The sequence below is a fragment of the Onychostoma macrolepis genome, chromosome 19 (genome assembly GCF_012432095.1).
Source record: "Onychostoma macrolepis isolate SWU-2019 chromosome 19, ASM1243209v1, whole genome shotgun sequence".
NCBI classification, from domain to species: Eukaryota; Metazoa; Chordata; class Actinopteri; order Cypriniformes; family Cyprinidae; genus Onychostoma; species Onychostoma macrolepis.
In genome coordinates this window covers 23545791-23570387 of record NC_081173.1, presented here as the reverse complement: position 1 = coordinate 23570387, position 24597 = coordinate 23545791, and the positions used below count along the sequence as shown (strand labels likewise).

Here is a 24597-nt window from a genome sequence, read left to right as displayed (position 1 = left end):
TGTTGATAGTTTTTCATACAAGTCAAACGCTTCATTAATGAAGACAACTGAGCAAGGGACAGCTGGACTCATAAATATTCGCAGTATGGGGGAAATATAAACAGCATAAATTCTAACCTGACGTTCGGTGCCTAAATACAAAGTCAGAAGGTGTATGCGAGTCTAAGCAAGGAATTTGTGCCCTTCCTGTCAAAGTCCACCTGTTTCTGCTTCTGCCGTGGAAAAAGACCAGAGAGACAAAAAGGATGGAAAGAAAGACATATGGAAACAGGAATGTGCTTTTCTCAATCCCCATGTCAGCAGTTCTATGGTCTATTTTAGAATCCCACCATGCATCTGTTTCTGCACAATTACAGTGTTTCTACATCATAAGCAAAACATCTCATATAAACATACTCATATAAAGTATTCATAATAGGAAATTATATATATATATATATATATATATATATGCATTACATTGATCAAAAGTGACAGTGAAGACTTATACATTTTTTCCTTTTTTAAATAAATGCTTTCTTTCAACTCTATATTCTTAAAAAATCCTATCGCAGTTTTTAGGAAAATATTAAACATTGTTTTTAACTTTAACAATAATAAGAAATGTTTCTTGAGCACCAAATCAGCATATTAGAATGATTTCTGATCAATCATATGACACTGAAGACTGGAGTAATGATGCCGAAACTTTGCATTTTTCAGCTTTGCCACCACAGGAATAAAGAGCATTTTCAGAAAGAAAAGAAATTTGCTTTTTTTGTTATAAAACAAATTCACAACATTACTGTTTTTACTGGATTTTTCATCAAATAAATGTACTATGGATGAACATTAGATGCTTCTTTATAAACATTAAAAAGACAACTATATATATTTTAGATAAATATAAAAAATATAAATTCAATTTAAAATAAATGCATTTTAAAAATACCCCACAATAAGGATTAAAAATATATATTAAAAAAAAAACTAAAAATCCAGAAAAATGAAATAATAAATTGTCATAATGAATCAAGGACCATGAAATGTTCCCAGAAGATGTTGGATTTTTTAAAAACAGGAAATATTACTTCCAGTTCTTGGCAGAACCATTTTATTCTTAATGATTGACTCACCATCAACATCTGTACATAAATAATTCATCGGTCTCAGCAATATTTCTGTGTCCTGCTCTTTAAAAACATCCCTTTACGAAGGCTTGATTTTACCTAGCTGTGTTCAATTTCTAAAAGTATAACAGTTTTGAGAAAAACTGCATGTTTTGGTACCAACAGAACAACTGGTGCTGGTAAAGAAAGAAAAAAACTGTACAGAATTTTTTCAAATTAAAAATAGCTGCAGTTCTTGTAATGCTTCAGTTTATGCTTTGAACTGAGAGGACTGGATTGCTAAAGTATAAACATATGTAAATGTTTAGTGCAAATGTTGTGAATAAGATTCCTTACAGTGCATTGTTTCATATTCAGATAAATACTGCATTCAGAGACATTTATTGATCTTATTGTTTATTTTTGGTGAATCTGAGGTCAATCACTGTGTTAGCAACAGTATAATGGCATACTACTGACATTTTGTATGAAGTATGCATGCCATACGTACAGTGCGTCTGTATATAACTCTCAGATGACATATTAAACTTGACAGTGCTTACTAGCTGCAGTGCTCTAACCTCTGTTGGAAATTACATTGACATTGAAACTTTAAACCTGACTCAGATCCAGAAATATGACAGCTGTAGGTTTGGAATTGAGATACAGTTTAGCAGCCTACTAAAAATGAATCACTTCGCACACTGTGTACTCTATTGTAAACTATTGTCACTGCATAAGTGCTACATGAGCTTAAGTCATTCTGCTGTAGTGTAAACGGGTGTACTTGAACCAGTCAGAAGACAACATGAAACTCTTTTGTGTCTGAAAGCACTGAAGACCCCTAGAAACACTTTGAAGTCACAAATGTTTCAAATCTGCGTCATTCTGAGCTTACAAACACATCTATGAAAGCATATGCTTGCATATTTGATCTCTGTTGGAGTCCCAGAGTGTCACTTGAGCATGTAAAATGCCCCAGAGAGCTGTATTATATTGTTATTGAATATAACTCGATATGACAGTATTTCTATTGAGAGCTCTTTTCTTCTGGTCATTTCACGCAGAACGAACAAACTAGAACGTACAGCCTTCCTATACAACATACATTGGGACGGGAAACGCTCAGGGCTTGAACAAATTCTTTTAAAAGGAACATCTCACTGTCAGATGCTACAGGCCAATCATCTGATTCCATTACTTAGTGGCTCTGTGTGAGCTTCATGCCAGGTCTCTGCTCCCTCTCAAAACTCATGCCATGTCTGTGTGGTCCAGGGTTATGAAGCCTGCTTTTATAAAACAATAAACTAGACACTGTCATATTTATTTTAGCAAGGACAATTCTGGCCCATCCCTTTTGTTTTGACTGGCATGAGTTCTTGCCATCCCAGAAAGTGACATTAAAATGGAAAAGATGAGTTTGGAAAATATGCTCAACAGAAGTGAAATGGAATGAAAAGAAAAATCTTTGACCATAAACTATTCAGGAAAATATGCTAGTCTGAAATTATTTATTTCAGAAAATTATTATTTTACATTTTAATTTATTTAATTTTCAGTGTTTATTTTATTTGTACTTTACATATGTGTGTATATATATAAAAATATTAAAATGTAAAATAAAAATATAAAACATATTTAATTATAACAATTAATACAATTCTTTATTATTATTATTATTATTATTATTAAATGTATTTTTGTTATATTTTTATATTATAAGCATATGAAAATTAAAATGTGATATAAAAACTACATATAAATATTTAATTATAACAATACAATTGTTTATTATTATTTTATATAAATTATATATATATATATATATATATATATATATAATATATAGTTCATTATAACAATTAGTACAATTGTTTATTATTATTATTAAATTTAATTTTCATAATATTTCTTTTACAAATTTAATCATTTTTATATATAAATATATAAGTATATGAAAATCTTATGAATATTAAAAATGTAAAAAATAAAAACTATATATAAATATTTTATTTAATTATAACAATAAATACAATTGTGTATTGTTATTTTAAAATTTAATTTTCATAATATTTTCTACAAATCTTGTCATTATATATAAATATATGTGTAAAATACTGTGTGTGTGTGTGTGTGTGTGTGTGTGTACTAGTATATATGGTTTATGATGAGGATACAAATGTGTATAATTACATGGGTACTACAACATAAACACTTCCTGTGTCCCCATGAAACAAAAGGCTTAAAAACATACAAAACGGTGTTTTATGAAATTCAAAAATTGCCAGTAGTTTCCTGTACGGGGTAGGGTTAGGTGTAGAGCAATAGCACATACAGTTTGTACAGTATAAAACCATTACGCCTATGGAGAGTTCCCGTAAACCACAAATGCATGTTTGTGTGTGTGTGTGTGTGTGTGTGTGTATATATATATATATATATATATATATATATATATATATATATATATATATATATATACATTTTATTATATATACAAAATAATATATATACAAAAAATGTCTAAATATTTAAATTAATATATTGTTTAACATTACATAGTTTAATTTTAATACAATTTTAATATTTGGCCTGTAAATTAAGTCAAGCCATTTAAAAGTCTATAAATCTTTAGCAGGCTTTTAGTAAATTTTTGCAGCCGATAGCTGAACACATTAGCTCGTATCCCTCATTAACTACATTTACAGTTAGTTTGCTCCCGTAACCAAACCCAAAGTGACAGCATGCATAAACATACAGTGTACCAAAACCCGTTTTGCCTGGCCTGCCGTTCATGCCCTTTTAAATACAGCTATTGACATCATAGTTAATTGGCACATGCTGGGCGGACGGTTATTTCTAGCGTCAGTTTGTGCACAGGACTGCAACAGACATCGGTTTTAATGAGGTAATGTAGGACGGACCGTTGTGACCTCCACAGGAGTTTACCAATGCTTTACTTTGAGACCAGAATACAACTGGCACAAAGAACACCTTTTTAAAATCCATCTTGAGACAGACTTGCTCTCATGATGGGATCTGATTGGCTGACAGATGCGTTCAGTGTTTGTTTTGATTTTGTGACCCAGTGTTGAGCTGAAATGCCCTCTGATGAACTGATTCAAAACAAACAGTAAATAAGACAGGCATTAATAATGGTGAAGTGATATAAACGTTTAATAAATTAAGCCATGTTGCGTCTTTAGCAGTGAGGCCATAAGCAGTCTCTGTAAACAGCGCTGAGTGTGAGTTTGAACTTGCTGTTCTGCCCTTCAGGATAAAAGCGTCTCTGTGTCTTCTGTAAGGTATGAAGGATGGAAAAGGTCAGCGCAGTTGAAGTAGACATTCTCTGTCATGGTCAAATGTGTTTATAGAAATAAATAATGATTGATGGTTTATTGTTCAAGCTGTCTCAAAAATGTTCAAGGAGTTTGAGCTCCCTCAAAGATTCTCTATTGGGTTTAGGTCTGGAGACTGGCTAGGCCACGCCAGAACCTTGATATGCTTCTTACAGAGCCACTCCTTGGTTATCCTGGCTGTGTGCTTGGTCATTGTCATGTTGGAAGACCCAGCCTCGACCCATCTTCAATGCTCTAACTGAGGGAAGGAGGTTGTTCCCCAAAATCTCGCAATACATGGCCCCGGTCATCCTCTCCTTAATACAGTGCAGTCGCCCTGTCCCATGTGCAGAAAAACACCCCCAAAGCATGATGCTACCACCCCCATGCTTCACAGTAGGGATGGTGTTCTTGGGATGGTACTCATCATTCTTCTTCCTCCAAACACGTTTAGTGGAATTATGACCAAAAAGTTCTATTTTGGTCTCATCTGACCACATGACTTTCTCCCATGACTCCTCTGGATCATCCAAATGGTCATTGGCAAACTTAAGTCGGGCCTGGACATGTGCTGGTTTAAGCAGAGGAACCTTCCGTGCCATGCATGATTTCAAACCATGGCGTCTTAGTGTATTACCAACAGTAACCTTGGAAGCGGTGGTCCCAGCTCTTTTCAGGTCATTGACCAGCTCCTCCCGTGTAGTTCTGGGCTGATTTCTCACCTTTCTTAGGATCATTGAGACCCCACGAGGTGAGATCTTGCATGGAGCCCCAGTCCGAGGGAGATTGACAGTCATGTTTAGCTTCTTCCATTTTCTAATGATTGCTCCAACAGTGGACCTTTTTCACCAAGCTGCTTGGCAATTTCCCCGTAGCCCTTTCCAGCCTTGTGGAGGTGTACAATTTTGTCTCTAGTGTCTTTGGACAGCTCTTTGGTCTTGGCCATGTTAGTAGTTGGATTCTTACTGATTGTATGGGGCGGACAGGTGTCTTTATGCAGCTAACGACCTCAAACAGGTGCATCTAATTTAGGATAATAAATGGAGTGGAGGTGGACATTTTAAAGGCAGACTAACAGGTCTTTGAGGGTCAGAATTCTAGCTGATAGACAGGTGTTCAAATACTTATTTGCAGCTGTATCATACAAATAAATAGTTAAAAATCATACATTGTGATTTCTGGATTTTTTTAGATTATGTCTCTCACAGTGGACATGCAGCTACGATGACAATTTCAGACCCCTCCATGATTTCTAAGTGGGAGAACTTGCAAAATAGCAGGGTGTTCAAATACTTATTTTTCTCACTGTATATATATATATATATGATATTCAAAAAATGTCTAAATATTTAAATTAATATATTGTTTAACATTACATAGTTTAATTTTAATACAATTTTAATATTTAGCCTGTAAATTAAGTCAAGCCATTTAAAAGTCTATAAATCTTTAGCAGGCTTTTAGTAAATTTTGCAGCCGATAGCTGAACACATTAGCTCGTATCCCTCATTAACTACATTTACAGTTAGTTTGCTCCCGTAACCAAACCCAAAGTGACAGCATGCATAAACATACAGTGTACCAAAAACCCGTTTTGCCTGGCCTGCCGTTCATGCCCTTTTAAATACAGCTATTGACATCATAGTTAATTGGCACATGCTGGGCGGACGGTTATTTCTAGCGTCAGTTTGTGCACAGGACTGCAACAGACATCGGTTTTAATGAGGTAATGTAGGACGGACCGTTGTGACCTCCACAGGAGTTTACCAATGCTTTACTTTGAGACCAGAATACAACTGGCACAAAGAACACCTTTTTAAAATCCATCTTGAGACAGACTTGCTCTCATGATGGGATCTGATTGGCTGACAGATGCGTTCAGTGTTTGTTTTGATTTTGTGACCCAGTGTTGAGCTGAAATGCCCTCTGATGAACTGATTCAAAACAAACAGTAAATAAGACAGGCATTAATAATGGTGAAGTGATATAAACGTTTAATAAATTAAGCCATGTTGCGTCTTTAGCAGTGAGGCCATAAGCAGTCTCTGTAAACAGCGCTGAGTGTGAGTTTGAACTTGCTGTTCTGCCCTTCAGGATAAAAGCGTCTCTGTGTCTTCTGTAAGGTATGAAGGATGGAAAAAGGTCAGCGCAGTTGAAGTAGACATTCTCTGTCATGGTCAAATGTGTTTATAGAAATAAATAATGATTGATGGTTTATTGTTCAAGCTGTCTCAAAAATGTTCAAGGAGTAGTTTGCCAAAAAATGAAACCTTCCTGTCATTCCCAACTTTTTCTGTTGGGGCGGGGGGTTTAATTATTTTCTAAAGGATATATTTTAGTTTTATTGGGTTTATTTCCTTAGTTGACCTGTAGATGTCTGACCCTAGAACTTTAATGACTTTCTACTCTTCTCTCCCTCCCTCCATCTTGCATCTGTCAACCTTTGACCTTTAACCCTACAGGAGTGTCAAGGAGGAGAAACGAAGCATGTGTTGACTGTGAAACAGATACCATCACTATTTTCGCTCTCTCTCTCTTATTTTCTCTCCAATATATAAAGGTCAACTGTTCTGACCTCTCCAGCTTCATCTTATCCCTTTCTCCATCTGCTTTCTATCTCTCTCCTGATGTTTATCTGTCTCACTCTCTGTCATTTTGTCCTTCTCCCCGTGTGACAGTGTTCCCTGCCCTCACTGTTTACTTGTTTATCTCTTTTTGTCTTTCTGTCCCTGATTCATTCTGTCTCTTAGTGACCATATAGTGATGTATGCACAGCTGTTCTTGAAGGCGCACGCTAGAAAACATGTGTTTTCCTTACAAACCCCCTGTTGACAATGTCTCACCTCGCCTTTTCGCTTTTCATGGGATCTGGAATTTTTACAGCCACGGTGTGTTTGACAAGTGATTAGAATAATGCAAAAATTCATGGTAAGATAAGTAGAAAATGTCAAAAATAATCAATTGTACAAATGTCACTCCAGCAATTCACACTGACCTATTTGCCTAGATAATATATATATTTTAAATTCTTACTTATTATATAGCACAAAAGATAATTATAAATGATAATTATAAATATAAATGAATAATTATTTAAATAATATAATAATGCATTTAATGTTTAATATTTATTTTTATTAGTTAATGTTATTGTAATTTAATATAAACTATGTTTTGTTTTGTTTTATTTATATATATATGATATATATGAAAATGATTTTTTTAATTAAAAAATAAAAACAAATTATACAAGCACACATATTTAAACTATCACATTCTCATAAAACCAGTTCTTATATTCTTATGCAGTTTTAAACAGATGAACACCACTGAACAATTCCTGTTATTTTACACCATGGGAACAGCATTAACCTGTTCGCAGTGAGTTATGGGCTCACATTAGACGTCTGTCTGAGGTTACACCTTTACTCCATCAGCAACTAAAATCTGCCAAGTTTAACACTCTATGAAACGACTGTCCAACAGAAACATAATATACAGGTAAATAGCAATACAAATAAGGACATACATTATATGATGTTTTAGACTGATGTATCTGCCTCAACAGGCCTCTCTCAATGTGTTGTTGTGAATAGGTTAACATTCAGTTCTTTAACTCAGTGTTGTATAACTCATGAAGGTTTATTAGGGAACCAAGCTAAAAATAAAACAGATGCACAGCTGAAACATAACTTCAAAACTTGATGCTTCCAGATGTGATCCAAGACATTTGGAACAAAATGGAAATACTGAACAGATGCTGGTCATGTTCCATAGGGATGCATTATATGTATATACTTGAGATGATGTAAAACGTGATTTTTCCAGAGTCTACCTTAGACGGCTAATCAAATGGGTGGTTGGCATAACTGAAAGCATGAATTACATATTCCCTTTAAATCTGGTTTTGTTTGCAGAGAATGTTTGCCAATGTCACTAGTGAATTTAATCAGCATTCCAGTGCTGGACTGCGCTTCTGAAGATCATAGCAATGAACCCTGATGCATTGTTGTGTTGTTCACATTAAAGGAATAGTTCATCTAAAATCTAAAATTTGCTAAAAAAAAAAAATGTAAAAAAAAAAGTACTTACCCTTGGGCCATCCAAGCTTGCTTCTTCATCAGAGCAGATCTGGAAAAATTTAGCATTACATCACTTGCTCACCAGTGGATCCCCTGCAGTGAATGGGTGCCGTCAGAATGAGAGTCCAAACAGCTGATAAACAAATCCACAATAATCCACACAACTCCAGTCCATCAATTAATGTCAAAAACTACATGTTTGTAATAAACAAACCCATCTTTTCAGCCTCAGACCATTACTTCTAACTAAAATACAAGTCCTCCATCCGTAATATCGCTTTATTCAGTGAATCAGGAGAGAAATATGCCCAGATCAAGCACCATTTAAAAGTGAAACAGTCCAAAACAGTCTAAACAAAAATGTTGCTTTTTCACTGGAGGAAGCGTTATTATGGATTTTGGACTTTTGGCAAGAAGAAATGGTTTGATGAACTCTCATTCTGACGGCACCCATTCACTGCAGATGATCCATTGGTGAGGAAGATGCTAAATTTCTCCCAAACTGTTCTGATTAACTATCAAACTGATCTATATCTGGATGGCCTGATGCAAAACCTTCATTTTTGGGTGATTTTTTTTAAAAATCCCTTCATAATTACAATGCAATGTATAGCCTTTTTTTCCACTTGATGAATATAAAATTGTTAAATGTGCTTATTTATGATTACATATTTTTAGACAAAGAAAAAGACAAAAAACAAAAAACAAATCTCACCCAGGCCAGGAGACTTCAAATCAATGATCAATGCTTCATATGTAAAAAAAGTGAAAACACCCTGCAGCATGTTTTAACATTCATGCTGTATCCAGACACGCATAACTCATTTTCAGATGTCTGAAATGACTTATTCAGAGGAGAGAACACCTGGAAAGTGTGACACTCTAGTACTGGACTTCATTCATATTATATGATCTAACACTGATGATAAACCATGGGTCACTTACGATGCAGAACCAAACAGGTGTTCTTTGAAAATGAGTTTCATATGATGTGCTGTCTGGCTAATTCACCAGCAATTAGTTGCTCAGCTGTTATTCTAATATTAGCGTACAATGAAATGGTTTAGCACAGGATGGAGCGGGACGGATTACATTTGCACAAAGTCAGGCCAAACGCAAAATGTGGTGCAAGTTTCAATCGAGGTCAGCCACACTTAGTCTTGCTCAGACCGCGGAAAACCTGCCTAGGCAATGATCCTCAAAAGCTTCTATTTATCTGTGGGGATTTACTAATAGCAGGACAGATGGGACGTCCGTGAGGGGAGGGTGAAGAGTTGAAATAGTTAAAGGTGGCCGATCCCTCCACTCCGGCGCTGCTGTCCGGCACACGAGAGGATCCATATGGAGACAGAAGAGTATTAGTGTAACGTTCATGTATACAGAGGGGGAAGGGAGTCAGGCAACAGCTTTACCTCTCAAATCTTCTTAACAAGTAATGAAACGGAGTGATTTTGATCACCCTGCTTTGCGTTTCATGTGGGACGCGGATCTTTCTGAAGTTCATAGTAATGCACTTTTCTAATGCATTCCTTCCAGTAGTTATTGCGCCAAAATGGCTTATGTTGGTTTCTAGCAGCTTTAAAAGATGAAAACATCCAGATTTCCTGTTAAAAGGAATGTGGTGAGGAAAAGCGTGCTGCAGGAAAGGTTTTCAGTTGGGGCAAGTTGTCACACTTTTTACTAGAGTGAATATTTCAAAATAAGTTTCAAGTTTCTGAGAACAGCCTTGGCTACAAAAATAACTGAATATTTTCAGCATCATATTATATATTATTATTTTAACACTCATTGAGATGCCCCAGTAGTTTTGAACTAGGTGTTAGAAAACAACATTAAAAACAGTTTTGAGATAAAAACATTTGTGTAATTGGATATACTTTTATAGTTAATAATATTTAGAATCTCCTTTTTTGTTGTTTTGTTTTGTTTTTTGGTAAGACTATTTTGTACGTATAGCAGCCAGTATAGTTTTTATAGTTTTAAATGCAGCCAGGGCTAGTTGTCACAATTTTACTACTATATTTTATTATTAAGTCAGTTTCTGTACGGACAAAAGCTCCAGAAACATCATTATTGCCAAAGACAAAAGATTTTGTGACAACATGCCCCAATAGTTTTAATAGAGTTTTGAACTAGTTGTTTTAGAACAACATGTAATAAAACCACATTTGACTTTTGACTTCAACCTTTAGTTACTGACATTTATGTTTTCCCAGTGTGACAACAAGCCCTGGTTTCCCTATTTGCTTGAAGAACCAACTAAATATATCCAGCAGTTTAGATCATTTCTGTGTTTTTCCAAATTAAATTTTTGAGAAGCGAAAAGTTCGACAGCTCTTTGATACAAAGCATTTTTAGATACGTCTGCAAACTCCATGAAACTCAATCCTACAATTAGTCAATAGTCATTGCGGCGAATAAAATCAAAATATGAGCGTGCAGTGGTCTGTTGAGAGTCTTTACCCTACAATAACGGAGTATTACCACCGTCTAGCCCTCCCTTCTAGTCTAGTCAGCTAGAGGCTTGACGCAGATGGCAACAACCAGGGTAGACCTACAACAGCTGGTATAGGTCTAAGCTCGTAACAAAATGGATCAACGGGCGCAGCTATACGACAAGCCACCGAGACTACGGACGGACGCTTTACAGATATTTTAGTCTGTGGGGCTTCGGGAAATGACTGGTCTTATTAAACGAAAATCACAGAAGGTTAAGCAGCTGCAAAGCTTCTGAGGTATTTAAAATTCCCCCCCCTGACTATTTCCCCCTGACTGTGCATAAGACTTCCTGGTACGGATTAGAGGCTGCAGCTACATGTGGTGTTGTGGCTACATACCTTCAGTCAGTCAAAACCCAATCTGCTGCTTCGTTTTCCTTCTCCCCGGGCCGAGAATCGCCAAAAGCCAAATGGATGATGGAGATGGGGGGGGGGAGAGAAAGAAAGAGATCAATAAGAAGATAAAGCGTGCAAAACTTTGTTGGAGATGAATCGTGGAAAACGGGAGAGAATGATGGAGGAGACGGGATGGATCTGTCCTTTAGATGAAAGAGGAGATGAAAGACAGAGAAAATCAACCTATGACACACAATCTTTAAGAAATATCACCCTCGGCTCTTATTGGGCCATCACACTCCCTAGAGTAATGACTTCGATGAGGGCGAGAAGGTGTGTGTATGAGAGAGAGAGAGAGAGAGAGAGAGAAAGGCAACGTAGTCTTGGATTTCTGTCACCAGAAACTTAAGCCAGAAGAGAAATCTATGCTTTTAAAATTTAACATTTCTGAAACGTTACATTCCATGAGAGGAAAACATTGGCTAACCCCTCCTTTGGCTCATCGGCTCTCAAAGGGTCTGTCTAAGCTGAAACATACCTAACCACTCGACTTTCTGGTTTCTAACCAATATGGCAGCAATTAAAGACATATGTGGATTTTCATATAAGAAGTTTTCTAAAGGAGCATATACAGACATGCGTATCTGCATAGTATCAAAACTTATTTGGTTTCTTTGAATTCTAACCAATATAAAATTGAAAGTAAAATAGGGTGCACATATTGTATGTTTAATAGAGATTCATCATTTAGAAATGGTTTAAACTACTTTTATAAATGTATTTTTAACTTAAAAAAAACAAAAAGGTATAAAAAATAAATGCTTAGCTACAGTGACATCACTGTCATACATGTCCACCAGAACCTAACATGACAGTAGAAGGTAAGGTGCATCCTAATTTGCATACTTATGCACTATTCTATGACATTTTGTAAAATAAATAGTGCAAGTAGTGTGTTCACACTGAAAATTCAAGTGCGTTTGAATGAAGTGTATAATGTTGTGGGGGCTAAAAAATCGTATAAAATTCAGACACTACACGGTTGAGTATAGTGCACAAGTTATAGTGTATCGTGTGTCATTTGGAATGCAACTTAAGTCTCTAACTGTGCCAGAAATAATTCTTTATAATACGCTTCACTAAATATTAAATAGTATATACACCAGTTCTGGGTACAAATATTTAGCAAACAATGTTTTTGGCACCCCTAGTGCAGTTAGCTCTCTTAAAGACAATTTAAAATAAAACACCAATGTTTTTTGTTATATAGATGACAGTAGCCTATGTAAATTTGATGTTTTTTCCATTTATTGTATTAAATTTTTTTTTTTTTTTTGACGTACCGTCCAGTACTCAGCGATTGTGCAGCTATGGTTGCTGCTTCATGAGATTTCAGTGCATAAACTTTGTGTTTATCTGATTTGGGTTTTTTTGTTTTGTATTGTTTTTTTTGCACACAATTTAACGCAAATGGACTAATTCGTAATCTTTTGTGATTAATAGAACACGTAAAAACTGTTGAAACATACGTATAATATGGCTACTTGAAAGTAAAAAGAATCCTTGTCTGTGACCTCCTTTGGGGGTTCAAGCTTTACAGGGGGGCCATGCCGGTCACCAGATCTCCCTTTAGTTTCAAAGGACATGGCCTTCTACAATGGCACATTTTCTCTTCGTATGCTTGATAAAAATTAAATAAAAGAGCCATGCACCAATGCATATGGAAGGCCCACTATATGTTGTTTTCATATGTGACCTGAATTCCTTTGATGGCCAAATGTTTAGCTAAATGGAGGCATTTGCAGAAGTTCAAGTCTAATCCACCTTGCAAGAGGACCGGAGCTCACATGTTTTTGAATAAACTGCTGCCCCCTACTGATAGAAAACAGAAATACATCATTTGTTCAGAGTATAATCTGTGAATGATATTAAGACTAGAGAATTATTTATTAGAATTATTTATTACCAGCAGGCAAAAGCCACCATTTTCTCCAACAAGATTCAAACTACACACTAAAGCCATTCCAGGCAAGCACAGCTTTGGGCTGGACTGAAATCAAGCGCATGAGTCAAACTCTTAAAAAATATTCTCTACAAGCTTCAGTATGAATTTGCATAAGGTGACTTCTAATGGTGGGGTTAGTGCACACACACATACACCTTCGATCGCATAAATACTAAGCAAAGCAGTGCACTTTGCATACTTTTCTATTGCATTGACGATTTTCATTCTTAAGAAGAAGCTTCACTTAATTCATTTAGCTTTAAATATTTTCCAATTGTTCAATAGCATATGGGAATTCAAAACAACAATTTGTGTAAGCTATAAAGTAAGTGTGCCCTAATTAATTTCTCAGACAAAGTCCTTTTATATATCCACTGCAGTCTAGAAGCCACATATTTCAACAAATCAAAATTCTTCTTAACCATCTAAGGCAAAAACAGCAGCGAGAAGCATTTGGTCTGGCATTAGACGTCTGTTGAATAAATATCTTTGTAAATGCTCCAGTTGACAGCTGAGAGAGTTTTGACAGGTCTGTCCTGAAAGCACATGGCTAGAGGTTAAAAGAGCAGATGTTTACGATTGTATTGTGGGTTACAAAATGAAGCCTTGTGTAACAGTCTGGAATTTCTGCTCTGTTTGGAGATTAATAAACAAAAAACACTTTAATACAAGGTATATTATATCACTACAATATCCGCAGTGTGGGAGGAATCTAGTATAAAAAAAACTGAGGCACATTTCCTACATTGGAACAGAGAGGTCGCTGATTATAAGTTGGGAAACATATATTTTTGCATATATATTGTGTTTGTGTGTGTATATATAGGTGAATATGCATTTTAAATAGTTTTCTTGGGTATATAGGTGGCATCAGCAAATTAATAATTCATCAGTGATTCAGCAAGCAGTGCAGCAATAAAGGCCTCTCAAAACAAAAAGAAAAATAAGCAGAGATTGATATTGGGAGCAATTAAAAACAACTGTCTCTAAAATCGAATTACAAAAGTTAAGTTCAGTTCAGTTTCGTAACACGTGATTGAATAGTGACACGTCTTACAGGGGTTTGATTTGCATTACGATTGGCTACCAGCTCCTGTAGCTGCAGAGCTCCGCCTCCAATGAAACAGAAAGCAGGGCACACAGGGGCGGAGCAGTCCACAGGCCCCTCCCATAGTGGGCGGAGAGAGTGGGCATCGTAAAACGTGACACGCCCCTTCTCAAAGTCGAGACACACTCCTAGTCTCGGAGGCAGTGGATAGGTGACGCCAGTTGGCGATGAAGGCCCGTTGCCATTAGTGAAGCCAGACTCTCGGTAATTGGCGTTGGTGTGATGGGAGTTGGCGGAGGAGGGCAGGTAGATCTTGCCCATGCCCATTGTGAGGAAAGAGAAAGGGGGAGGAGAATCTGACGAATCTTCAGCTCCACTGTCATGGCCGCTGTCTGGATCATATCTATCAGAGAGACAAGATGGATTCAATACGGTTAAAGCTAGCATGAAAAATGATTTTGAAGACACTGGTGTCATCATCCCGCTCAATTCAGTTCCAGTTTTGTTCTCATCCAGAACTTCAGAAGTGTCAGTGCACTCAATTCGAAAAACCTCTGATATCCATGGAACTTTTCCATCAATAAAAGATGGAAATGGTTACATTTTTAAACATTTTTATGCTAAGAAAACTAATGTTCTTTTAAGAATGTTTTTTTGGGGAACTGAAATTGATCTTTTATGGCATCACTGTAAAAATCCCCATTTAAGAACTGTTTTTCATTTTGATTTGTTTAAAATCATAATTGCAATAGTTTTGAACATAATAAAAGCAAAATTTGAAATATTAGGTGCCATATCTTAACATTAACATATCTACTTCCTCTTCTCATTTTAGCAGTTCTTTTCTGTCCTTTTCCTTTGTTCATTTTTGAGATTTGGTTCTCACCTTGGACTAGCCATATCTTGAGGCAGGTGAAACCACTCCTGAAGTTTGGACTCCAGGCCCACTCCAACCTGTAGAACAGAGCCAAGGACAAAAAATGAGTGATATAAAAAGAAAAGTCACAGGGAAGACAGTTAATATATTTTTCTTCTTTACAGAACTTGCCTTAACCAGATATGAGCCGGGCTCCACTGAGCATGCCCAATAGTGTCGGCCCTGCGTTATGGCCACGTCACCCACAAGCAGATCAGCTGTCAGGTGACAGGAAGTGAGGGCCCGATCGGCGGCCTGCAGCAGGGAGAGACCAGGCACACTGCGAGCACACCTCTGCTCCTTACTCACCACCAGTCTGTCCGAGTGCAGACCCCAACGAGAGTCCAGGTAAAAATTCAACACTGTCGGGGAGGTGGGAGGAAGACAACAGCGAGGGAATACGGGAGAAATTTTGAGGGGCAAGAGGGGAAAGAGGGACACAGTATTAAGGCACCAAAAGGAGGGACGAGTGGAGAGTGGGTGGAAAGGGAGAATAGAAGTATAGAATATGCAAAAGAAGGACAAGGCATAGAAACAGCAATCAGGAAAACAATAAACAAGGAAAGAAGACAAAGAAATGCACTCTGGGAATAGCAGGGTAAAATCAAGACTGCAACAAGCAGGAAGATTTGCGTTTCAGCAGACAGGCAGAGAAGAAAAGGTGTATTTCCTCATTAGTATTTCAGAGTTAAAGTCTATTCACATCGAAAACTAATTTATTTAATCTTAAAAATCTGATTCATGTCTTTGTCGTGAACATCTGCCTTCTGGTTGGATGTTGCAAATCTTGGATTATTATTTGTAACATGGGCCTCCATTTAATGTGATTAATAAACATTATGGAGCATTAAAGTTTGCTTATGGCCACATTTACAAAGCGGATGGGTCAACATTCACATAATGTTTCACTACATTGAGGGTTTTGTGTGGAAAATAAACATACCGGTGGTTTAAAGAATAAATGGCTCAAATAATCAAATGATGAGGGAATTATAAACAAGAAAAAAGATATAATAACAGAAAGATTTTTAAGGGCTTTAAAAAGGGAGCAGGAAAATAGCGCTGTTGTCACTAAAGCTGGAAAACATGGAAAAACCAAAGGTTGTAGAGAAGGAGATGGGAATGGATAAAAAAAGAAAAAAAGATAAAGAGAAAAGAAGATAAATGAGCAGATGAGTATCATTCGGGAATGAATTTTGTTTGTGTTGAAAAATCCTCAGGTGTTTCTTACCTGGAGCTGGTGGTGTGTGTAAATATACTTCCTCACTGTATTCGCCAAAGCCGGCCTTGTTGCAGCCTCTCACCCTCAGCACATACACACTGTCCATCTCCAGCCTGTCAATCACCGCACAGGTCCCGGTCACCTCCTCCAATCTCTGCCAGCCCCAACGAGCAGCAGCCAATCCCCCGCGAATCCCCCCTCTGGCCCCGCCCCCTGGTACCACCCCCCGCCGCCGGAATTCCACAGAGTAATGCCAGGCAGGAGTGGAGTCTTGAGGCAGCCGCCAGCACAAGAAGAGCTGGTCGTAGGCGAGGGTTCGCTGGGTGTCAATCACAGGAGCGAGAGGGGCTGATGGGATAGGTCATTTTGGTTGGGGTTAGATTACAAAACATTGCAATCAGATTACTTTTTGCAAAATTGCAGATTACTTTTTATCTTATGTTTCAGATAAGTTTCTTTTCTACGTATTTATTTACTGACAAATATGACTCAAACACTCACTTTTCCCCATAACTTTCTATGAGCTTTTCATGAAATTCTCTGCATTAGTGTATACTACTATATCTGTCATAACACAATATTATTATATCAGCAGGGATTCTGCAGAGTTTTTAAAATCATATTTAAGACCTTTAAAGACGTTTTTAAGTCCTGCACAAATAAAATGAACACCATATGCCCATTTAAAACAAACTCCAAAAATGTTAAATTGTTTTACTTAATTAAACAGGTTATGGCATACATTCAACTGCAAGTTTAAAATACTTAAGATATGTTTTATTCAATATGTACATTTGTACTGAAAGTAGTTTATGTACTAACATAATACATGCGAATTAGAAGTTAACTGATGTTGGATTTTGATGTTATGATAATAATGTGTTTAAATAAAAGCTGTTACAGAATCAGACTACAGTGATCGTGCTATATTGTTCTTTTTGGTGAATCAAAACATACAGTGTGACCAGTGTAGTCCCATGAGTCAATTCTTTTAGTGAATCAAGATCGAGCGACTAATGTAGTCCGATTCCCGCACTAATGACTCATATGAGTCTGCTTTTTTGGGTGAATCAAAACAAACAATATGACCAGTGTAGTTCAAGTGATTCCAAATGAATGACTCTTAAGAACCACTTTGTCTTAGTGAATCAAATTCATACAATGAGTCAATCAAACTGCTTCCAGAATTAGAAATTTGTGCAATCTGGGTTTTTTAGTGAATCAAACACATGCACCTTACAGTGTAATTTTGTAATTAATGATTGCCAGTCTTACATCAGTGTAATACTGATCTAACAACTCATTATGGATACATATTAAAGAAATTTGTCAGCAGTATTTTATTAAATGTTAGTGATAATTTATTCCCTTTCCTACCCTGAATGAAGTTCAGGTCTGTGAGGAGTTTGAGCTCTCTGGAAACATCAAGCTGGAAGTGTCGGAACGAAGGATCAGCGGAGAGAGAGAAACGCTGCATAGATTCAATAGCCTGCGCCAATCTGCCAGAAAGAGAGATAACAGTCCAGTGTTTTCGGATTTTGGGAACAGACATCAGTATTATCAGCAGATAGTAAGGGGGGTAAGCCATCCCACCTGTTGTGTGTTATTCTGGCTGCGTGCACAAAGCTCGATGGGTCATTTTCTTTGAGCAGCTCTTGAGCGAAAGCCATCAGGCTGGCGTGCTCCAGCAGGCTCCGTTTTTCGGCCACCTGATTGGCCAAAGCCTCTGCCCTTCTCTGCCGTGAGCTTTCCAGAGCCTGGGCCAGCATTGTCTGCCGCTCGGTCAGCAACGCCATTATCTCCTTCACGCAGTGAGAGAGCTGCTCTTTGGCTGATACACTGTTCACCTGCATTCATGCACGCAGACAATTGCTCAGCACATCAAACACCTGCTTTCCTTTTGTGACAGAGAAGGGAAAGGTGGGCGTACCTCAGTTTGAGTGATGGCATTCTCCAGTTGTGTGATCTGAGTCAACACCGTGTCCTGATTGGACAGGATGTAGTTCAGCTCCTTGGTGATCTTGTCCTAGGGTTTAAAAACAACACACAAGATTTTTAAGGTTAATAATAGTGATGTTTTGCCTTCTTCATTATAGTTTGGCATCAATTATACAAGTTGAAATGTCAAAAAATGAAGTGAATGTGATATGATGCATTTGTATTTTTATCATATTTATTTTTAGCACTAAAAAAATAGAGATAGCCCATTTGTGATCAGATTTAGTAAAGCTTTCAATCGTCACTGTGAATGAGAGATATAATCTTATTGGATCATTTAGTGACCTCTCATATCCTTTTGGATCATGGGAATATTATCATCCTAAAGAAAAAACAGTCCTGTTAAAGTAAAAAAAAACTACAGAAGAATCACCCACAATGGTGTGTGTTTACTGCTGATTTCCTGGCTTTCAAGAGTTCATAAACTATGGATCTAAGACATGCGATGAATAGACTTAAACATCACAGCTAAACAAACTGAACACCATTGTGCAAAATGTTTGTGACGGATAAACTCATCTGATCACATGACTTTCCCCATTGTTGTAGGGTTTTTTTTTAAAGATGCTTTTAACTCCATATGATTACAGTAACTGCTTAAGGTAATGCACTGGCACTGCCATCAGGTGGCACTGTTGTTGCTTTTTAAAAAATGATTTTATTTGCCCATACTTTGCTTTTAAAAAATGTTTAAATCAATTTCTCTACAAGAGAAAAACATGGCAGTGTTTGACAGTGATTTATGCCAGGTACTTCATTAAAATCGAGATGAATTGAAAACACACCTTAAGAGTCTGGTAGGCTTGGGTGACGGGCGCTATCTTGTGACCCGCATGCATTCGACGCAGTTTACAGAGTGAACAAAGAAGCATATGACATGATTTACAGTAAAACTGCAGCCTCTCCTGGTCATGTTCTGTGCATGTCAACACCTACAGAGACGGAAAGAAACTTTACGATACACTTTGGATAAAATAAAGCTGCATCTGCATACTCGTTTTGTGAAAATTCAGTTTCACTTAGAAATACAACATATTATGGAAGTAAAAGTGGTTGTGAATGCAGTTTTGTGTTAAATGATTTATTAGACCCTGGATGGACACCCATGGTGTGAGAGGTAATCAGGTAGTCGTCTCACCTTTGGCCTGAAGTTGAGGGTGGGCTGAACATGTTCATGCTGGGCGCGTGGAGTGCCCCAGGGGTGGTAGAGTTTGAAGCACTCATTACAGAAGCTGGCTCTGCAGTCAGTACAGCCTTTAGTGGCCTCCAGGGCCTGTGGGGGTTTACAGAACTGACACATCACAGCCACACTGCCCAAGCTCACTGTGTGCCTGTACCTAGAGAAAGCAAGAGAAACAGAGAGATCTTGCAGTGAAGTGTTTGTTCATTTGTCTATGTGGTTTTATTCAAGTAGATATAGTAACACACAGGGAAAATTGTGTATTCAAGATTCTACTTAAGATCAATAGGCCACTAATCAAATAAGTAAACAAGAATAAATGCTGAAAATATATTATATTATATTATATTATATTATATTATATTATATTATATTATATTATATTATATTATATTATATTATATTATATTATATTATATTATATTATATTGGGGTATATTTGTAGCAATAGCCAAAAATACATTGTATGGGTCAAAATTATTGATTTTTCTTTTATGCCAAAAATCATTAGGATATTAAGTAAAGATCATGTTCCATGAAGATATTTTGTAAATTTCCTACTGTAAATATCTCAAAACTTCATTTTTGATTAGTAATATGCATTGCTAAGAACTTCATTTGGACAACTTTAAAGGCGATTTTCTCAATATTTAGATTTTTTTGTACCCTCAGATTCCAGATTTTCAAATAGTTGTATCTCAGCCAAATATTGTCAGATCCCAACAAACCATACATCAATGGAAAGCTTATTTATTCAGCTTTCAGATGATGGTTTTGTGGTCCAGGGTCACATAATATATTATATTATTATGTATTTAAGATTCTGTTTCACTAAAATACACTAATCAAATAAGTAAATGAAATTGTATTATATTATATTACATTATATATTTACGCTTCTATTTGATATTAAATGTAGAACACTAATCAGATAAGTAAATAAGTATGAATGCTCAAATGATATTTGTTGTTAATATTATATATGATATTATACTATACCATTACAAATAGTAAATGTAATATAAAATTGTGTATTTAATATTTTATTTATGTATTATGTAATGAAACAAGTACATAAGTATTCATGCTGGAAATATTATATTATATTATATTATATTATATTATATTATATTATATTATATTATATTATGTTATTACAAGTAATATAATATAATATTAAATTAAACTATGTATTTAATTTTATTTAAGATTACTAGGTTAATATTATTATATTATGTTATTATATATTGTATTATATTATTATAATATTAACCTGTGTATTTAAGGTTCTATTTAAGTATAAAATAAGTATAAATGTTCAAATGATACATATTTTATTACAAAAATATAATATAATATTGTGCATTTAAGTTTCTATTCAAGATCACTAATCAAATAATTTATTAAGTATAAACAATGAAAATATATTATATTATTACATTTTAAATATATAATATAATATATAACTTCAGTGTATCTGATTGTGTGTATTTATTACCTTTCTACAATTCTCTCCAGTGTAAGGTTCCTCATGCACTCAGCCAGTCCTCTCTCACCTAGTTCTACATCTCGTCCACAGGGGACGCAAGGAAAAAGCATGAGAGGTGGAGGGCCTTCCTTTCGCCTGCGGCCTGGGTACGTCCCAGAACCTAAACATACACACACAGCGAGATAAACTAAATATATATCAACCTGTTTATATGACATTGAAGATGGCACATACTCTTTCTTGTCTCTACACACCTGAGCGCAACAGGCGGTCCACGCGGTCAGACTTAGGCATGGGTCTGCGTATCTGCCGTGGGGACCGTGTGTTGGGGGTGGAAGCGGGCGAGTTGGGCTCCGGGGGGAGCTCGGGCTGGGGATACCCGCTCTGAACCAGCACCTCAGAGGCACACATGAGACAGACGCTGTGCAGGCAGGGAAGTACAATAGGCTGCTTCACAATGTCCTTACACACAGGACACTGCAATTCCTGCTCCATACTCTTCATATTGGACTGAAAAAAATGAATGGAGGAGGAAAAGAAAGGGGATGAGTGAGAGAAAGATAATAGAAGAAGAAAGATCTTACAAACACTGACTACTGTGAAACACCATTATAAAAAAAACACAGATTTCTTTTTCTCATCAAGGCTGCATTTGATAAATAGAGCTGAATTTTCAGCATCATTACTCCAGTCTTCAGTGTCATATGATCCTTCAGAAATCATTCTAATTTGCTGATTTGGTGCTCAAGTAACATTTCGTATTATTATCAATAATGAAAAACAGCTGTGCTGCTTAATATTTTTGTGGAAACCGTGATATATATTTTTTAAGTTCAAAGGAACAGCTTTTATCAATAGATTATTATTATTTTTTAACAATTTAGTCCTTACCATCAGTTCTTATCAATATAATGTGTCCTTGCTAAAAAGTATAAATTTTTGTGTTCATTAAAAAATGTGCAGTGGTTTTAACATTATAAGTTTAATGCACTACCAGTTGAACCACAGAAAAGAAAACAAAATAAATAAGTAAATAAATAACAAATAGTAAGCAGTAGCCCCTTCCATGATAAATTTAGGTCCTAAATTTAGGTCCTTAAGTCATATTTGGGACAGAATTTGTGTGCTCTACTAAGAATTATGTCTCTGTTGTGCACTGATTTTAAGAAAGAGGAAAGTGGTGGATAAAATGAGTGAATTGACTACTAGATTTCCATGCTGCCTGGTTGCTGAGAGAGACATGCACATCTTTATAAATAGCCGTCTCTGGTGCACTGCTACTGGCCTGCAATGCTCTTTAAAAATGGATAGAGACCTGATGTTGATGATTTAAGCAGACAGCTGGGTGACATTGCAAGCTCCGGAAAGGCCACATCAGCTAAAGCATGACCTTGTCCATCAGACTAGCACATTATAGACATATTTGTGGTGACTGTTTGAAGACTGAGCAACAGCACAACCAACAAATCTGACACCTGTTTTTCAAAAACATGCAGGAACATACACAATTCGCATCTCCATAAAAAAAAAAAACATAGTATGGACAAACAAAACTTGATCAAATGAGTTTAGTTAGCCTACTTTGACCTCTAGAAAGCACTGTGAAAAAGAAATTCTAGTTAACTGAATCCGACGATCATTTCTCAGTGCAAATACAGTAGGCTAGTTATAATTATTAGTACGCTAGGTAAACCAACACAATGCTAATGTGTTCTTAAAATCTAACCGCATATCTTTGTATTATACACGTTTTACCCTTTAAATCATACCTTAAAATCGAAACACATGCTTTAGGAAGGCCTACAGCAGCTTAATGGGCTTCTTTATCATCACACGGTCATTCAGCAATGTCACCTGGCCTTATAGGTCACTCCATCTCACAATACTAAAGATTTAACGTTATTTTAGACCAAAATAAACGCAACTGAGGTTTGACCTACAGACTTGACTGTAAACCGGTTAGCACGGTGCACCGGTTCGTGCTGTATATTCGGCAGCGCCCTTACCTTCACCTGAAATCTGGGCGCCATTACGGGATGCTGCTGTCTTTACTTATGACAGCACTGCTGTCGCAAACCAGCGCGACTAACCGAGATAGACTACATACTTTTAATTGCCAAGCATGAAAAGCCTACATGCGGTTTCCAGCCAGCTAAAAATATTACATCGATAAAACACCGCATGCTGTAGAAGCATCACTGCCACATGCACGATGCGGATTAAATACATTGTCTATTATTCTTGTAAAACATAACGTTACCTTTTTTGTTTCGTTTCGTCGCAGTAGATCATCATATGTCAATGGGCAGATCTTCCGTCGGCAGCCATTGCCTCTTTCAGGTTGTAATGTAGGTTAGTAGGATGTCGCTACATCCGCACGCAGCTGGAGATGCTTTCAAACCGACTCTCTCAGTCTCAAACCCGCATCCCGTTTCCGTGGCAACGAGCAAGTCCGCTTCAGGTTACTGCCTCAGCATAGCCGAGCCACAACTGAGTGTTTTATTCAAACTGATAGTCTAATCCAATCATTGTAAAACAAAAACATTGTAAAAAATAAAACCGTGCAGATGTTACCTGAAGACAATAGTTTCTTTTGTGGAAAGGCAGTGGTGCTTCATGAAGCTTCGAAATGTTTACGAATCTCTCGAATCAGTGATTGGAAGCTTGTATCGAACTCCTCAAATCGCGAGGCTTCGTTACGTCGTTCTGATTCGAATCTTGGTGTTGAACATTCCGATGGTTCGCCGCCAGATGACTTTGATCTGGTGAACCCATGAACGAGTGTCCAATATTACGGTCAGATTTATAATGGAAGTTCATTTTTGAATATGAATGAATTTTAATATGTAGGTCTATGCGTGTATAGTAATAAAGGAGAACGATCTTTGCTTCTAATCGGCCTGTCCCTACCTGATAATAACACACAAAACAAAAGAACACGAATTTTACACAGAGTAATGGTATTTAATTGTTGCATTTAATAGATTGCACTTTCATTAAACTTTGCAATTGGTTTGTAAAAGGTGTCATTATGTTTGGGCTGAGTTTTCGTTTTATTTTAAGCGATTTGGCCAGCAGATGCCGCCAGCATGTGGTGTTTCGAGCGCTTCGAAATAGTGAATCGGTTCAATTAAGCTTCTTTCTCCTATCACCATCAGAAGGTTACCTCTGACCAGAGATTAAGAAACACAAAACAAATCAAATGAAAGCATTTAGTTTCATTTTACTGTATAATATTTTAAATGATTAATCAGTATTCATGAAACTGTGATATAAATATAAATTTTTTGTAGCATTATACATGTCTTTGCTATTACTTTAATGCGTTTTTTAATTTGTTTTAATTATCCCAAAGTTTTGGATAGTAGTGTATCACAGTTTCCACAAAAAAAAAAAA

The 24597-nt window shown here is 36.5% G+C and overlaps 1 protein-coding gene across 4 annotated transcripts; it reads right to left on the bottom strand.

The window, feature by feature from the left end:
* Nucleotides 1-12650: 12650 nt before the first annotated feature.
* Nucleotides 12651-24460, bottom strand: trim46b (tripartite motif containing 46b). 4 transcript variants are annotated; one of them, XM_058754290.1, is made up of 12 exons: nucleotides 23207-23381; nucleotides 21455-21710; nucleotides 21210-21360; nucleotides 19670-19868; nucleotides 19317-19463; nucleotides 18464-18559; nucleotides 18127-18380; nucleotides 17911-18032; nucleotides 16543-16881; nucleotides 15444-15673; nucleotides 15282-15349; nucleotides 12651-14798 (listed from the first exon to the last, which is right to left on the bottom strand). In XM_058754290.1, exons 1-12 carry the CDS (start codon nucleotides 23228-23230, stop codon nucleotides 14360-14362), a joined length of 2325 nt encoding a protein of 774 aa, XP_058610273.1. In that variant the 5' UTR covers nucleotides 23231-23381; the 3' UTR covers nucleotides 12651-14359. The 4 variants fall into 4 exon arrangements, with proteins under 4 accessions (XP_058610273.1, XP_058610274.1, XP_058610275.1 ...); XM_058754291.1 differs by lacking the exon at nucleotides 23207-23381 and adding an exon at nucleotides 22970-23180; XM_058754292.1 differs by lacking the exon at nucleotides 23207-23381 and adding an exon at nucleotides 23461-24460 and having other exon boundaries at nucleotides 12652-14798.
* Between the last annotated feature and the right edge of the window lie 137 nt (nucleotides 24461-24597).

Excerpts from the sequence above, each read along its gene's own strand:
- trim46b (XM_058754290.1), bottom strand. The coding sequence starts at position 23,230 with ATGGCGCCCAGATTTCAGGTGAAG. Across the intron at positions 19,869-21,209 it reads CTGGAGAGAATTGTAGAAAG|GTACAGGCACACAGTGAGCT; the intron begins GTAATAAATACA and ends TGCTTTCTCTAG. Across the intron at positions 19,464-19,669 it reads CCCTCAACTTCAGGCCAAAG|GTGTTGACATGCACAGAACA; the intron begins GTGAGACGACTA and ends CCGTCTCTGTAG.